The sequence below is a fragment of the Tenrec ecaudatus genome, chromosome 13 (assembly GCF_050624435.1).
Source record: "Tenrec ecaudatus isolate mTenEca1 chromosome 13, mTenEca1.hap1, whole genome shotgun sequence".
NCBI lineage: Eukaryota > Metazoa > Chordata > Mammalia > Afrosoricida > Tenrecidae > Tenrec > Tenrec ecaudatus.
The window spans coordinates 69,680,416-69,697,396 of NC_134542.1; the positions used below are offsets into that span (position 1 = coordinate 69,680,416).

A 16,981-nucleotide genomic window follows, 5' to 3' on the forward strand; every position below is an offset into this window, starting at 1 on the left:
TCTGAAGACAATTTTTAAAATAGTTGCAGCAGTAAATCAACAGGCAACTGCTGGAAATTCAAACCAGAGCGAGAGGAGGATGTGGAACAAAGGATATCATTGCTGCTGTCAGATGGATCTTGACTGAAGGGGGAGAATACAGAAAGATGATTACCTATGTTCTATGCAATATGCCTTTGAGGCACTTGACTGCGTGAATCCTACTGAACTATACATAGCATTGTGAAGAATGGGAGTTAAGAAGACTCAATTGTGCTCATGTGAAACCTGTTCACAGACCAAAAGGCAGTTTTTTGAACAAAACAGAGGTATATTGAATAGTGTACAATCAGGAAAGGTTGCATCTACGTCCTTTCACCATAAATGCTCAATCTGCATGCTGGGCAAACCATTCGAGAAGCTGGACTTTGTAAAGAATGGGCATCTGGATTGGAGGAAGGTGTATTAACAACCTGTGATATCCAGGTGATATAATCTTTCTTGCTGAAAGTAAGAGGACTTGAAGCACGTGCTGATGAAGATCAAGGACTGCAGCCTGCAATATGGCTTATACCTCAACATAAAGAAAATAAAAATCGTCACAAATAAACCAGTAAGCTAAGCAATATCATGATCAGTGGAAGAAAGTTTGAAGTTGTCAATGATTTTGTTTTGCTTGGATTCATGCAAGCCCAGCAGCTAAGATATCAAACAATGTTTGACAGGAGGGAAAGAGATCACCGAGAAGACTCGTTTCCTCTGACCCAAGTCATGGCATTTTCAGTAGTTTCATATGCATTGGAAAGCTGGACCCTCATGGAGGAAGATCGAAGAAGAGTTGATGCTTTGAATTACGGTGGTGATGAGGAATATTGAATCGGCTATGAACGACAGAACAAATCTGTACTGGAAGATGTTCCGTTGAAATGTTCCTTGAAAGCAACAATGACAAGACTTCGTCTGCTGTGCTTTGGGCATGTTATCAAGAGGAAGCAGTTCTTGGAGAAAGACATCATGCTTGGTAATGTAGAGTCAGCCAAAGAGAAGACCCTCAACCAGATGGATTGGCCAAATGGATGTGATAATAGACTAAAATAGATCAGCAATTGTAAGGATGCCTCCCAGCAAAGCAGTGTTTCATCCTGTTGAGGGGGTGTGTGTGTGTGTGTGTGTGTGTGTGTGTGTGTGTGTGTGTGTAGTAATTGTGAGTCAGAAATGACAGGATAATACATAACAACAATAAGCTACATGCCAAAATGATTGTATATGCCCGTTTGGGTGTCATGTTTAGGGAAGAACCCTAATTCAGAAGCAATGCTTATTTACCCTAGAGTGTAGACTTAAGGAAACTCACATTTATAGACTAAAAGAAAAGTTTTACATTTAATTTTAAGTTACCTTGGACAGTATTTTAGCAAATTGGTTAAAAAAGAGAATCTGATATTCAGACATCTTCTCTCTCAGATTTCCTTGTAGACATTTCAAATGGATTGGCAAAGACACTGAGCCGCTGTCATGTGTAACTGCCCAGTTCTAGTTACCACAGAGGTGACTGATTTATGGCAACCCCATGTGTCCCATAGGGTTTTCCATGCCTGGTTGTCCAGAAGTAGATCTCCAGGTCTTTTATTTCTGAGCCGCCCGCCCCTGAGTGCACTCCAGCCTGCAACCTTTCAGCAGCTGAATAACTATCTGTCCCACTAGGAATTGGCCCTCCCCCCACTTCTCTCTCCCACGAGAAGGCAAGACATCTGAGAATCAAAGAGAACTTAGATTTGACTGACAGAATGTTTCAGGGTACAGTTGAGTTGATTTCCAGCTGATTTTTCCCAACTGTCCCCATTCGGTGCCCCTCTATCTTATCTGTGCTACACGTGATCATGTGTCCCCATTCTAACCTGTATCCAGACGAAATGTCATAAAAGGAGTTCTTTTTGTTCTCTTGTCTCTAAGATTCTTTTTCCTCCTTTAGATTACAAGTGAAGCACTGAGCAACATCCGCACCGTCGCTGGTATTGGAAAGGAGAGGTGGTTTATTGAAACCTATGAGGCTAAGCTGGAGAAGCCATTCAAGACAGCCATTCGAAAGGCGAATGTGTATGGCCTCTGCTTTGGCTTTTCCCAGTGCATGACATTTATCGCTAATTCCGCGTCCTACCGCTACGGAGGTTACTTAATCCTCCACGAAGGCCTACACTTCAGCTACGTGTTCAGGTGAGGGCTCGGGGTGGCCATAGGATCACAGCCTGCCAAGATCAAGTCTGCGGCAGAGTGGCTGCCACCGTTAGTTGCCCATCCTGCACTCTCTGCTTGATTGATCAGTCAGCTTTTGCTTCCTTAACCAACGATCCAAAGTTTGGCGTCTAAAACAACCTGAGTCCGTTTTGCTCCTGGTTCTGTGGGTTGCAGTGAAGCTCTGCTGACTTGGATGACGCAGCGAGCGCAGAGGAGGATGTGAGCCTGGCAGGGAAGGTTGGGCTTCTGCCTCCACAGAGTCTCTCTCTCGAGCAGACGACTGTGACTAATTCCAATTACGGGCCCACGTTTCTCAGGGCAAGTCCGAATGTGCAAACACCTTTTCAAGTCTCTACGTGTTTCGCATTTTCTATTATCTCAGGGGCTGGTGATTGGCCAAGCCCAGATTTAAAGATGAGAAATGTTGCTTATCTCTTGATGAGAGGAGTGAAAGTATCTTATTGCAATAGAGTGTATATACCAATGATAGGACACATTATTGTGGGTTTTTTTGTTTTTTGTTTTTTTTTTTACAAATGGGCTACCAAACTAGTTAACACTTGGAAACAATGGTAACCTTAAATTAGATGGTTCATAAAAGCAACCAGTTACTATTGGTCCAATGTTGTCTCATGGAGCCTCTGGTGGGCTTGAACTTCCAGCCTTTTGGTTAGCCCTCAAGTGTGTTAACTGTTTGCACCACCCAGAGCCTCCAGCTGGTTCATGGAACTGTTCTAGCTGAATTCTACTTCTCTCTCACAAAGAGGGCATGCTTCCAGCTGAGACCTCAGAGCTAGAGGCAGCAAAGCCCACACAGGAAATCAATTTATCTCTCTCTTTTTAAATCATTTTATTAGGGCTCATACAACTCTTATCACAATCCATACACACATAAATTGTGCAAAGCACATTTGTACACTCATTGCCCTCATCTTTCCCAAAACATTTGTTCTCCACCTAAGCCCCTGACATCAGCTCCTCATTTTTTCCCTCCCTCCCCGCTCCCCTCTCCCTCATGAACCCTTGATAATTTATAAATTATTATTTTGTCATATCTTGCACTGTCTGACATCTCTCTTCACCCACTTTTCTGTTGTCTGTCCCCCAGGAAGGGGGCTATATGTAGATCCTTCTAATCAGTTCCCCCTTTCCAACCTACCCTCCCTCCGCCCTCCCAGTATCACCACTCACACCACTGGTCCTGAAGGGATCATCTGCCCTGGATTCCCTGTGTTTCCAGTTGCTATCTGTACCAGTGTACAACCTGTGGTCCAGCCAGATTTGTAAAGTAGAATTGGGATCATGATAGTGGGGCAGGGAGGAAGCATTTAGGAACTAGAGGAAAATTGCTGCTACATCGCACCCTGACTGACTGTCTCCTCCCAGAGACCCTTCTGTAAGGGATGTCCAGTGGCCTACAAATGGGCTTTGGCCACTCCATACTCCCCACCTCATTCACAATGATATGATTTTTTCTTCTTTGATGCCTGATAACTGATCCCTTCGGCACCTTGTGATCGCACAGGCTGATGTGCTTCTTCCATGTGGACTTTGTTGCTTCTGAGCTAGATGGCCGCTTGTTTATCTTCAAGCCTTTAAGACCCCAGGCACTATATCTTTTGATAGCTGGGCACCATCAGCTTTCTTCATTTTCTTATTCACCCGCTTTGTCTTAAGCAATTGTGTTGGGAAGGTGAGCATCATAGAATGCCAGTTTAATAGAACAAAGTGTTCTTGCATTGAGGGAGTACTTGAGTGGAGGCCCCATGTTCATCTGCTACCTTAATACTAAGCCTATTAGTATATGCACATAGATCTATTTCCCCATCCTCATATATAAATATATGTACATATATACCTGCCTTTATTTAAACCTCTATTAATGCCCTTTGTCTCATAGCTCTTTCCTCTATTTCCTTTGACTTTCCTCTTGTCCCACTATCATGCTCAGCCTTCATTTGGGTTTCAGTAATTCCCCTTGATCGAGCCCTACCGGGCCTCCTACACCCTCCTCACCACTGATTTGGATCACTTGTTGTTCACTTATCCCTGGGTAGCCAGAACCTTTCTTCTACAAAATTGCTATTGAGTCTAGGTCCTCACATTTCCAGAGCCAATACACCAAGGGCGCCAGATCTGGGGTGCAAGGGCTTGGAGGGGATGGGGGACAGTCTGAGAATGCCTTGGAGGGCTTTAGGAAAGTCAGACACAATCAGAATGTTCTTTCAGATTTTGTTCCCAAGCCATGAATTCTGCCTTTTATCTTTTTTCCTGGCATTTCTCTCCTATCCCACTGCACCCACCCCAACCTAGAAATCCTCTTTTTTGAATCTTCACATACTTAAGGCTCCTTGTTCAAATTAGAAATGGGTTTTAAATGTTGATTTGGTTTATTTTGTTTATATAATACATTTTAAGAAATGATCTGCCAACATGTGAAAATTGGGAGCCTTTGCAGAAAACTCCCAGTTTCTACATTCCTGACTCTGCACCCCCACTAGAGATTTGAGTTTGTGACTCCTGACTTACAATTCCTGCTAATACACGGAGCAGTCAGACCTGCAGGGACCTCCCCTCCCAGGAGAGGCAGGCCCTTTGTGAGCCCTTCGGTCGACTCCAGGGGGCCTACTCAAGTCTTGGTTCAGACAGCACCGTGTTTGCTGTTCGTGTATGCGCTCATTCACCTGTTCATCCACTGAAAGCATGCTGAAGATAGTTGAAAGCTGGGAAACTGGAAAGGAAGAGACGAGCACATCTTTCTCATGCAGAGTGAAGCATAAGTTATATGTCATGTTTGCCACAGAATTGACATTACCAATTATTCTCTTTTAAGCATTTAACAGAGATTGAGGGAATGGAGAATCGGAAGAAAGCTATCCAGTCCAGTGAATTTCCTTCAGAGAGTAAAAGGCCTCCATTCTTTTATTTTGAAAAGTTGTTGTGTATATATACTTAAATTTTCTTCTAAAGAATTATTGTGACTGAAGCAGGGTTTGGAGGCCTGAACCTCTCTTGCTCAGTCCCCCACTCCTCGTTTGCATGTAATGCAATTTGAAACTTCTAACTTTTCCAAGCCCCCTTTCCCAGATAAGGCTCATGAGTGGAAACAACCTGCCAAACAAACTCAGTTCTTTCCTAGCAGAGCCGGAGCTGGAGCCGCAAGGCCTGCCTCTTAGGCTGTCCCAGCCGTCCCAACCGCCCCTCTCTACCTGGGTGTCCATCTGATTGCAGAGTGATCACTGCTGTTGTCCTGAGTGGGTCCGCCCTCGGGAGAGCCTCCTCTTACACCCCGAACTATGCCAAAGCGAAAATATCAGCCGCACGCTTCTTCCAGCTGCTGGACCGACGACCCCCAATCAATGTATACAGCAGTGCAGGCGAAAAGTGGGTAAGTGCTCTGGTGGAGGAGGTGGGACGGGGAAGAGGTAAAGGGGGTTGTGTGTGTGTGTGTATTTGCATGCGCATGTGTACAACAGTCATTGGGGCAGGTCAGACAATTCCACTTAGCCTAGAAACTCCTGCAGGATACAGCTTCATTCACAAGTGCTTCAACTGGACAGACAATAGATTTACACTCGCAAAGATTAAAGTAAAATAGCGCACGGTATGTGCGGCATTTGAATATGGCAGAGGTATTCAATGAATGCTAAGTTCTGTACACATACTGTAAAACACACTTAGTTCCAGAATAAATGAGGCTAAATATCTTTTGAACCTACCCACCTACCACGTTTTGTACTGATGTGCTGGTGTGTTGCTGTTAGGCGCCCCTGAGTCAATTGCGACCCCTAATGACCCTCCATGCAACAAGCAAAGCACTGCTGGCCCTGCGCCGTCCTCACAATTGTTCTTATGTCACCCCACTGTTGCGGCCACTGCGTCAGTCCATCTGGTTGAGGGCCGTCCTCTTTCTCACTCCCTCTACTTCACCGCTCCAGGGACTCCGTGTTATCTTTCCCGATAACATGCCCAAAATACGAGACACAAAGTCTCACCCTCCTTGCCTTTGAGGAGCATTCTGGCCATACTTCTTCTGAGACAGATCGGTGTGTCCTTTTAGCAGTTCATGGTACTTTCAGTATCTTCGGCGGTACCGCAGCTCAAATGTACCGATTCTCCTTTGATCTACTTTACTCAATGTCCAACTTTCACTGGCTGGTGTGCTTCTTCCATGTGGGCTTTGATGCTTCTCAACTAGATGACTGCTTATTTACCTTCAAGCCTTTAAGACCCCAGACACTATATCTTTTGATAGCCAGGCACCATCAGCTTTCTTCACATTTGTTTATGCACCTGCTTTGTCTTCAGTGATTGTGTTGGGAAGGTGAGCATCACAGAATGCTGGGTTATTAGAACAAAGTGTTCTTGTGTTGAGGGACTTGAGTAGAGGCCCTATGTCTGTCTGCTACCTTAATACTAAACATATAAATATATGTACATAGATCTATTTCCCTATTGTTATATATAAATATATTTGCATATGTATGTGCTTGTATTTGGACCTCTACAAATGTCCTCTGCCTCATAGTTCTTTCCTCTATGTCCTTTGACTTTCCTCTTGTCCCACTAAAATATTTGGCCTTTAATAATTCTTCTTGGCTACATTGACCTTGAACAAGCCCCATCAGACATCCTACACCCTCCTCACCATCCATTTTAGATCACTTGTTCCCTTGCCCCTGGATTTGTCGATAACCCTCCTGTCCCCCCACACCCCTTCTCCTGTGTTGGTCCCATTGTTTTCTCCTCTAGATTGTTTATCTCGCCTATCTTGATAGACACACAGAGACAATAATAAGTACAAAAACAAGAGAGAGGAAACCAAAACAACAACAAAACCGACAAAATAAGAAAAGCCTATATATAATTCCAGGTCAGTTTGTTGACCTTTAGGAGTGTTTTCTGGTGGAGTCGTGGGGTGCCACACCTTGGCCCTAAAGTCTGTTTTTTATATTCTCCAGGACTTCATTGCTTTACTCCCCTTGATGCTCTGTTGCACACCCTTAGTGTTTGGCCCCGGTGGGGTGGGGTCAGATCAGACACAATGCTTGCACTGTGTCTCCAGTGTTGTCCCCTGTAGTGCTATGGGCCACTGAGGGACATCGTGTCTCATGGTGGGGCCAGCCTATGGTCCTCTCTGTGCATTGGCTGCTCTAAGCAGGAAAATCGTCCTAGGAGTTTGGTGGGCCAGGATATGTGTCATGCTCTCTTCTTCCCTCTCTGTTCCTGTGTGCTCTGATCAGACGCACCCCTCCCCCCAGCTGTAACTTCAGTGCTGTCCTCTGAAGTGCATATGCCCCATTAACATGAGAAAAGAAAAATCCAATTTCTAACCAGAATCACATCCATAAGTATAGGGGCAGGACTACAATAAGAAGGGGCTTGAAAATGTTTGTGGAAAATTCCATTATCTTTTCATTTTATTTTTCCACAAAGTTTTGAATCCCTTCCATATGTGTGCATGTATGTATGTATGTATGTGTGTGTGTGTAAAAAAATTTGGGGGGTGGTGGAGAGGTATACAACTCTATCCATAGGTCATGATATTGAAGATAGGCTATCTGAATCAGGAGCTTAAAAGTCAACTGTAGGTACATGGCCCGTATTCCGGACCCTAGGACCCTATGTAATTTCGATCCTTCTCCCACAGGACAACTTCCAGGGGAAGATTGACTTTGTTGACTGCAAATTCACATATCCTTCTCGGCCTAACATACAAGTTCTCAATGGTCTCTCGGTGTCTATTAACCCAGGGCAGACACTGGCCTTTGTTGGAAGCAGTGGATGTGGCAAAAGCACCAGCATTCAGCTGTTGGAACGTTTCTACGATCCCGACAAAGGGAAGGTGGTAAGCAATGTGGCTGTGTGTGTGTGCAGGTGGCTCTCTGAGGAACATCTCCAATGGTTAAAAGGGGTCTTCAAGACTGTGCCTTGCCATGGTTGCCCCAAACTGCTTGCCCTGGACACTTAGCCCGTGCAGGTTTTCCAGTCTCTTTGATTTGCTGGTTGACCTGATTTTACCTCACAGTTTCTAGCATCCAATTCTTCCCTGTTCCAGTCGATCAACTCATCCCTAGTTAGGCAAAGAGAACCAGGGATACTGTGAAGCTGGAGATGAGTGTATTTAACAGAAGCATTCACTTACCCGTAAATGGAGCAGAAAGTACAGACTAATCAGGAACCTAATGACCATGAATGGGAAAAGTGGTGTGTGTCTCTGTGTATCTGTGTGTGAGAGGGGCGGGGGAATGACAAGGAACGCAATGATAAATGAGCAAGAAAAGTGACTTAGCATGAAAATCTGGCACAATCTTGATTCAAGATTAAGTCTAAATAAAATAAAAGCACTCAAGCTGGTAGCCGTGAGACACAAAGCTTCGTCAGGCATATGAAAATAACTGGTGGATACTTTTGGTTGCTTATTTTCTACAGCTTAGGTTCCTTTGTTTCCTTCCTTTTCTTTTCAAAGTAACATGTGCTATTATTGTTTGATGCTGTCAGGAGGTTTCTGACTCACAGTGACCCCGTCCGTGCACAACAGCGCGAAGCACTGCCCTGTCCTGTGCCATCTCATAGTTGTTGCTGTGCTTGACCTCATGTTGAATCTACTGAGTCAACCCATCACATTGATGGATTTTCATCTCTCAGATCACCCCCTTTCTTTTTAAAAAAATCATTTTATTGGGGGCTCATACAACTTATCACAATCCATCCATCCATCCATCCATCGTGTCGAGCTCATTTGTACATTTGTTGCCAAAACATTTGCTTTCTACTTGAGCCCTTGGTATCAGCTCCTCATTTTTCCTCTCCCTCCCCCTTCCCTCATGAACCCTTGATAATTTATAAATTATTATTATTTTGTCATATGTTACACTGTCCAGCGTCTCCCTTCACCCACTTTTCTGTTGTCCATCCCCCAGGGAGGAGGTTATACATAGATCCTTGTCATTGGTTCCCCCTTTCCACCCCGCCCTCCCTCCACCCTCCTGGTATCGCCACTCTCACCACTGGTCCTGAAGGGATCATCTGTCCTGGATTCCCTGTGTTTCCAGTTCCTATCTGTGCCAGTGTACATCCTCTGGTCTAGCTAGATTTGTAAGGTAGAACTGGGATCATGATAGTGGTGGTGGTGGGGGGGGGGGTATTTAGGAACTAGAGGAAAGTTGTGTGCTTCATCATTGCTGCACTGTACCCTGACTGGCTCGTCTCCTCCCCTCAGATCACCCTTTACCAACTTTGCCAACCTTGCTCTCCTGCTTCAGGGACTAGTCTCTCCTGTAACATGTTCAAAGCATGGGAGAAAAAGTCCTGCCATTCTCACTTCTGAGGAACATTCTGGAGGTCCGTCTTCCAACACACATTTGGTGGTTCTTCTGACAGCCCGTGATCTACTTTGTCAACACCACAGTCAAGGCACAGCATTCTTCCTAGTTCATTATCTAGCTTCCACGTTCACAAGAGGCAATTCAAAACACTATGGTCTGGGCCATGTGCAAAATGACATTTTTGCCTTTTTAACCCTTTAAAGAGTTTTTTTTGGGGGGGGTTGTAGTCAATTTGTCCCTAGATGTTAATTATTTGTCCATGGATATTAATTATGGTTCCAAGTAAAATAAAAACCCTGAAAATATACCTCAATCTTTTCTCCTCAAGTAATGATAATGTGTTGTGAAGACTTTTCCTTCCTTTCTTTGTTGAGGTATAATCCATAACGAAGGCTGTTCTTTTATCTTTATCAGTGAGAATGTCAAGTCTGACTCACTGCAAGCAAGGCCGTGCTTCCTGCACATCATAGGGTGTTAATGCATGTAATGCCGAGAATGCTAGAGTGAGGTAGGAGAGACAATTTGTGACGGATAGCAACTCCTGCTGTACCCAGCCACCCCGTGCCTCAATTTCTCCACTCAAAGGCAACCATTTTTAAATAGGTCTGTTTTTAGATCACCCAGTGATTGCCTCCCTGGCTCCAAATAAGATGCTTTCATTTCTGAGAGGTGGACATTTAACTCACCTTTATAATTTCTCCAACCCTTTCCTCACTTCCTTCCAAAAAAGCTATAGCAAGACCGCCCCCCTGCTGTTTGCACTTTTAGCTAATGCACTTTCCCCCCTATCAACCATAGATATACTCTCTAAAATTCCAACTTCTTAGGATGAGAATATTAGCAATCCACCTTTATTTTCACCCGTTCCTCCCACCATTTGCTTTTCAAGCTTTAACAATTATGCATTTATACTATATATATATATGTAATTATATATATATAACACAAACAATGACACATTATATTTATAGCATCGATTAACTTTCATGGATTGATCCTAGATTGATCCTGAAAGTTAAAATCAATTAACAGCATATTTATTACGACTATGTAAATATTTTCATCCCAGAGTCAAGTAGTAAACTAGATTAGCATCCTGGTTTTTCCTAATGGTTTTTCTCACAGGTTTTCTTTCTTTTTTGTATTCTCTGCTTGTATAAAATATTCACATTCTTCCAATGTCCTCAGGCACCTGCTCCTTTCCCTTATCTCTGCCACTGCCCACTGCCTACTGAATGAGTTTTCTCCCATGTTTGCAAGGGTTGGATCCAGTCTCTCCTAATTCCTATCCTCATGCTCATTTTTACTTGGCTCTTCCTCTGTCCCCTCTTTCTGTAGATCTCTCCAGACAATTAGAATTTAAGATCATCAAGAGCTACTGCTTTCTCTCTCCATGTCCTCTAGGAGACCGGAGTCCTCACCCATGTGACTGACCCTGCCTATGTCTGGATGAAACACATGGGGTTCCTAGCAGCCATTGTGACCCCAACTGCCATCCAGGGGGGTCTAACTGTCCCCATTGAATCACAGTGTATTGTTATCATTATAACAAGATGGTTAAAAACCCGATGATTACCACAGGCTTCTTGGGTATCAGTTATTGTGCTCAGAGTTTTACTAAACCAGGTGCTTTGGAGTTGATACAAATTCACGGTGTGTGTGTGTGTGTGTGTGTGTGTGTGTGTGTGTAGAAGAGTGCGCTGTAAGCTTGTCAGTGGCTGACTTTGCAGGCGTTTCTTCTGAGCTCCTTCTGAGTGAACTCAAGCCTCCAATCTCTTGGCAGTCAGGTGCTTAACCCTCCCACCACCAGGGACCGCAGAGCCCTCTGGTCCCCAAGCCCCCTGTGAGATGACTGTGCCTAGCATCCTTCTTTCCGAACACGTGAAAATTCGGAGCAGAGAGAGTTTGGTAATCAATCAGAGGAGTGACCCGGGATGTGCTGTCGGACATCCACACTCAGGAGGGCGTGCTCACACCCTGAGGATAAAGTGCCTCTCACCGTCATGCCTCGTGCGGTGAAGCTGTATCAGGCCCGCAGTGCCTCGAACCGAAGCAATTCTGACCATCTGTCAGGCGCCTCCGGCACCAAAGCCTGCGGGGCCTTTAGCACTCACCTCCTGAATGTGAACTCTCTGCCCAGCTCGAATCTGGAGGCGTAATGCTCTGTGCTTTCTTCCTCTTGGCAGCTGATAGACGGCCACGACAGCACAAAGGTGAATGTGCAGTTCCTCCGCTCGAACATCGGAATTGTTTCCCAGGAGCCAGTGCTGTTTGCCTGTAGCATCGCAGACAATATCAAATATGGGGACAACACCAAAGAGATCCCCATGGAACGAGTCATAGCAGCCGCCAAGCAGGCTCAGCTGCATGCCTTTGTCATGTCCCTCCCGGCGGTGAGTACGAGGCACAGTCCTGTGGAGCGGGGGAAGGACAGAGGGAGAAGTTTCAAAAGCATCATCACCGTCCATCAAGGAGGCCAGGGTAGCACATTGCATGTCCCGGTGCCCCCAGCTCGTGGAGCTGGTTAAACGAAATCAAAGCCCTTTACCAACTCTCTCTAGTTTGGGAAGGCATTGTATTCTAGGCAGGACTGCACGGAACTTCTCTGCTTAGAGCAGAGAGAAAGGCCTGAGGGCTGCCGCTTTAGCTCTGCCTCTCATTAACTGTAGGACTCTGGATAAAACGTGCCCCTCCAGGATTTGTTGATCTCACGTGTAAAGCAAAGCAAGTACAAACAAAAAGTAAAACCACCAGCATTAAAGCGAAACAATATAGATAACAGCTACACAATGAAACCTGCTGCATGAATCTTGACATCACTCTTGCCCTACTGGGCAGCATCTCCTATGCACAGATGGGGCATAGTGCCTCTTGGTACACCTTCCTTTTCCATAGCCAAATCCAAACTTACAGCACATCGATGACATTTTTCCATTCACCAAGATACTGTCTGGGGATTGATCACATGAAAAAATGAATGAAGGCTGGACATTAAGTTTGAGGAGCTGTTAGCACCTTTTGGCTTCTTCACTCCTTTCCTTTGAAACCAACTACTATGAGATAATGTTTTCTTGGGGGTAAGTGATTCTGTTTATAAATTTCGTGGTGTGTGTATGTTGAGCTTTGTGGTTTGTTCTGTCCCCCAAACTCACAAATTACTTAAACTCTTGATTTGGTTCCAGTCTGGATAATCTAATCCTCAAAACATAGGGAAATTATTTTTTGCTGCATCCTGAGCTGAAAAGCACATTTTGTGTGCTCCCTAGAAGATTCATGAGTCCACAAATCTTTCTTGAGCGCCAACTCATTTTGTGCTTGACAGTGGCTTGCAATTGGTTTGCTGCCTCTTTCTCGTTCGGACCTGCCCCTGGCATCCTTCACTAAGTCTTTTTCCATAAGGACAAATTTGGTTGTGAAGAGTCTCAAGTGGCTTTAGTGGAGAATTTGTCAAGGAATAGGATGGCAGGAGAAGGAGGCAGATGTAGCTGTAGAGGACAGGGCTGGGAAGTCCTCAAGGACAAGGACACAGTGCTAGAGAAAGTGGCATTTATATTGCACCTTCGCTGCTTATTATGTTCTTGTTCTTGTGTGACTCCCTGCCTCTTGCTGCTTAGGTTTTATAATCTATAAAATAAGGAGAATCCATATTTGAGAATAGTAAATAATAATCCAGCTAGAATAGTTAGCATAACTCTGGGTGCATGGAACATATGCCATGAATGTTAACTAATTTAAAAAAAATATGTAACTAAGCCAAGCATCTAGCTAGACACTTTCTTCTGTAACTTCATCTAAGCTTCACAACAAACTGTTGAGCTGGGTATTAATGCCTACATTTTTCAGAAGAATTTGCAGCTCAAATAAATTGAAGTCATTTGTTTATGATCCCAGAGCTGGCAATCAGCAGAGCGGAGGTTCAGCCCTCTGTCCGTGTTCCGGGATGAAGTCTTCCAATAGGGAATGGTGCAGAAACTCTCCCAAAGGGTCCTTCTGCCCCAGTGACCACCATCATCTTGAAACAAAAATCTTCCAGACAGGAGTCACTGACTCGTTCAATTCTTAAAGCAGGGCAGTCGCACTATAGGAGCATCACTGACCACAGGAAGACAGACTTTAGAAAGGCAAGCCTCGTACTAGAGAATGAGGGAACTGTTCTCCCTTCGTTTCCCATCACCTGCCGGACTTTTCTTAGATCCTAAACGAATTTGAAATCTTCTACCGAAGGACTCATGCACCGTTCTCAGTTTTGAAAGACAACCCAAACTCACTGTCATCAAGTCCATTAAAAAACAACACATTGTTCCAATGCCCAGGAAGCTCATTGCTGTGACTTCCACATGGCATAAGAGAGACGACTAACTCTGATCTTCAAACTTATCTCACTTTCCCCAGAAATATGAAACTCAGGTTGGAGCTCAGGGATCTCAACTCTCTAGAGGGGAAAAGCAACGCATTGCTATTGCTCGGGCCATCCTGCGCAATCCCAAAATCTTGCTACTCGATGAAGCCACTTCTGCCTTGGACACAGAAAGTGAGAAGGTACAGATTGATTTTCTGAAGTCTTATACCATTATAAATGAATCTCTGGTGTAATAGTTGTCCTTATAGAAATGGTACTATTTTCAATTTTCTGATTCATTTACAGTAGAAGTTGTCAATATTATGTGAACCTAAAGACAATATTCAAGGCAAAGTGATTTGAAATATGATATTTCAAATTTAAAAAATCCAATTTAGAATAAGAACTATTACTATGATTTTTTTGGACAAGGTGACTCTTGTTCAGGGGAAAATAATTAGCTTTCTTAATGAAAGTGAAATAATTCTTCGATTATCTGTTAGGAAACCAGGCAGTGGCTCCTTGTGTTGTACATAGGTTTGCTATGAGTTAGACTGGACTTGATGGTATCAAACAACAATAAAGTTATGTGACATCACACAATGCCAAAATAGAAGAGGCAGTGTCTAATGTTCGGTACTCAATAAAAGAGATATAATTGAACAAAGCAAAATTATGAAATTTAGCCTTGAATAATTAACACTTTAAACTCAATAGTCTCTCTTGTAGAGAGCCAAAATGTCATCAATGAAGAATAGGAGGACAGAGCGGAGACTCAAAGCATCCCAATGGGTAACCCCTTTGCTACCAGGGCTCCTTGAAGAATAAACCAAAAATGACCAATAGATTGCTATGTTGCCTCCTGGGTTTCATTTTCGCAAACTAGACCATCAAATATTATAAATTACATAATGCCCTTGCAGTTTAAATTATTCTTGCTTCATTGAAATTTCTCAGCCTGTGAACTATAATTTAAATCACCAAAGCATCACTCAGTCCTCTGTTATAATGCGTCTTGGTGTTTACTCTGTGCAGAGACCCTCTGCGAAAGCCACTGGCTGACACAAACAGTTTGCACTTGACTACTGACTTGACTTGGACCATGTAGGAAAGGCCTATCAATCTGTTTCTGGAAAGTTTATAGTCCAGAAAACACTATGGTCTTGGCTTGGGATTGCCATCAGTTGGAATTGACTTGATGACAATGGATTTTGGTATTTTTTAAAAATTTGTTTATTTTTTAATGGCACTGTGACTTCCGAGCCAAAATCAAGCCCACAGCATTGGAGTCAATGCTAACTCCTACCTGCTCCTTGGAGGTTTATGAGACTGTACATCTTTGCCAGAGCAGACACCCAAGTCTTTCTCCCACAGAGTAGCTGGTTGTTGGAACTGCTGACCTTGCAGTTAGCGGCCACAATGTGTGTACCCACGGTGCCACCCGATGCTATTAAACTAAACTCCTGTGATGGAAAGCTGGGCGGTAATCGTGAACTTTTGCATACTTGTCTATCTTCCCTCTGCAGACTGTGCAAGTTGCCCTGGACAAAGCCAGAGAAGGTCGGACCTGCATTGTCATCGCCCATCGCCTGACCACCATCCAGAACTCGGATATCATCGCCGTCATGTCGCAGGGGGTAGTGGTTGAAAAGGGGACCCACAAAGAACTAATGGATCAGAGAGGAGCCTACTACAAGTTAGTCACCACCGGGGCCCCCATCAGTTGACCTGCCTTGAGGGCCTCATGGACAGATAACACACCAACGACTGTGGGACTCCTGGGGGTGGTGTGGGCTCCTCTTACAAGAGAAATGCTGATATTTTACTTTCGCAGTCATTATCTTATACTGAGATACAGGCAAACGTTTTATGGCCGTCTATAACGATAGAGTCTGAGAAGTCCGTAGATATATAGAAAGAAAGAAAGAGATCCGTGTGAATGCAGCTTCACATGTAAAGCGCGTGTTCAGCCCTTACCTAATGTTGCTCCAGCAGGAAACCATGTGTGTCGTGGGGGTGGGGACTTGGGCTCCTGGCGACCCAATCCATGTCTGCCAGGGAGCTCCAGGAGGTTTGCAGTGGCCAATATTTTGCAAGTATACCACCAGGGTGTTTGTTGTTGTTGTTTAAAGAGAGCACCTGTTAGTGAACTCCAACCCACCCCCCACCCCCGGACCCCCCAGCAGCATTCAGCTAGCAGCGGGACACATTCACTGTGTGGCCCACCCAGGGACGCCGCTCTGCACGAGCCCGTCCCAATCACTACATGGGAATTAGTGAGAAACCATGGGGAAACGAGGCGTTGAACACCTGGCGGGCAGAGATTGTCTTTGCATTTTAAACACTGAAGTGTAAGGAGGGATCAGGCTGTAGGAGACACCCACTTGATGTTTGCGGAGTTGCACAACATTTGCATGTAAGAGAGGAAAAAAGAGACTGCCAAGCCACGGCCTTTCTGGACTGGAGTTTTCTTTGCACATGGAAGTAGAATTGTTCATCTGTAGAGCTGAGGAGCATGCAAGGAAGGAGGTGGATGCGATCTTACAGGACATGTTGAAGAGCAAATGTCTGCAGGATGTATGATTCAGGGACCCCGGGTGCTCCGCAGTGCTCGGCGGCTAGCTGGAAATCGCTGCTGCTCTGTGGGAGAAAGACGCAGATGTCTGCTTCCATGAGGTTTCTCACAAAAACCTTGAGTTGATGTCAACGCAGAGTGGTCCCCTAGGACAGGATAGTCAGGGAGCATCCGTGAGCAAACCGTTGGTACCAGATTTCCAGAAAAGCTAAGCATGTAGAAACACTGTGATCTTTTAGGAGTGGAGGCAGATTGAGCTGAAAACAAACAAATGAGCTAAAAGCCTCCAAACAGGAGCAGGTGGGCTGCACTTCCCTTTTCCAGCAGAAGACTGGATGCTCCCTCTTAGAAAGGCTTGCCCACAGGTCTGCAAGTCACGGCGGAAAGAGCAGGGAACACATTGGGAATGGAGGCCTGAGTGTAAACCTGTATATGCACGAGAAACTCCCAGCCCCTGCCTTCTCCTCTGGTAGGAGATCACAGGTAATTCTCTGGGAATACTAGTTAACCCACGAAAGGAGACCT

The 16,981-nt window shown here is 44.7% G+C and overlaps 1 protein-coding gene across 3 annotated transcripts in view; it reads left to right on the forward strand.

Annotated features, from left to right (window-relative positions):
* Positions 1-15,608, forward strand: part of ABCB11 (ATP binding cassette subfamily B member 11) — a 98,869-nt gene extending 83,261 nt beyond the window's left edge. For all 3 annotated transcript variants that reach the window (XM_075529512.1, XM_075529513.1, XM_075529514.1), the window contains 6 exons: positions 1,952-2,193; positions 5,446-5,602; positions 7,865-8,062; positions 11,729-11,935; positions 13,935-14,081; positions 15,408-15,608. In XM_075529512.1, the coding sequence (XP_075385627.1) occupies positions 1,952-2,193; positions 5,446-5,602; positions 7,865-8,062; positions 11,729-11,935; positions 13,935-14,081; positions 15,408-15,608 (1,152 nt within the window). The remainder of the gene's footprint in view (positions 1-1,951; positions 2,194-5,445; positions 5,603-7,864; positions 8,063-11,728; positions 11,936-13,934; positions 14,082-15,407) is intronic.
* The last annotated feature ends 1,373 nt before the right edge of the window (positions 15,609-16,981 follow it).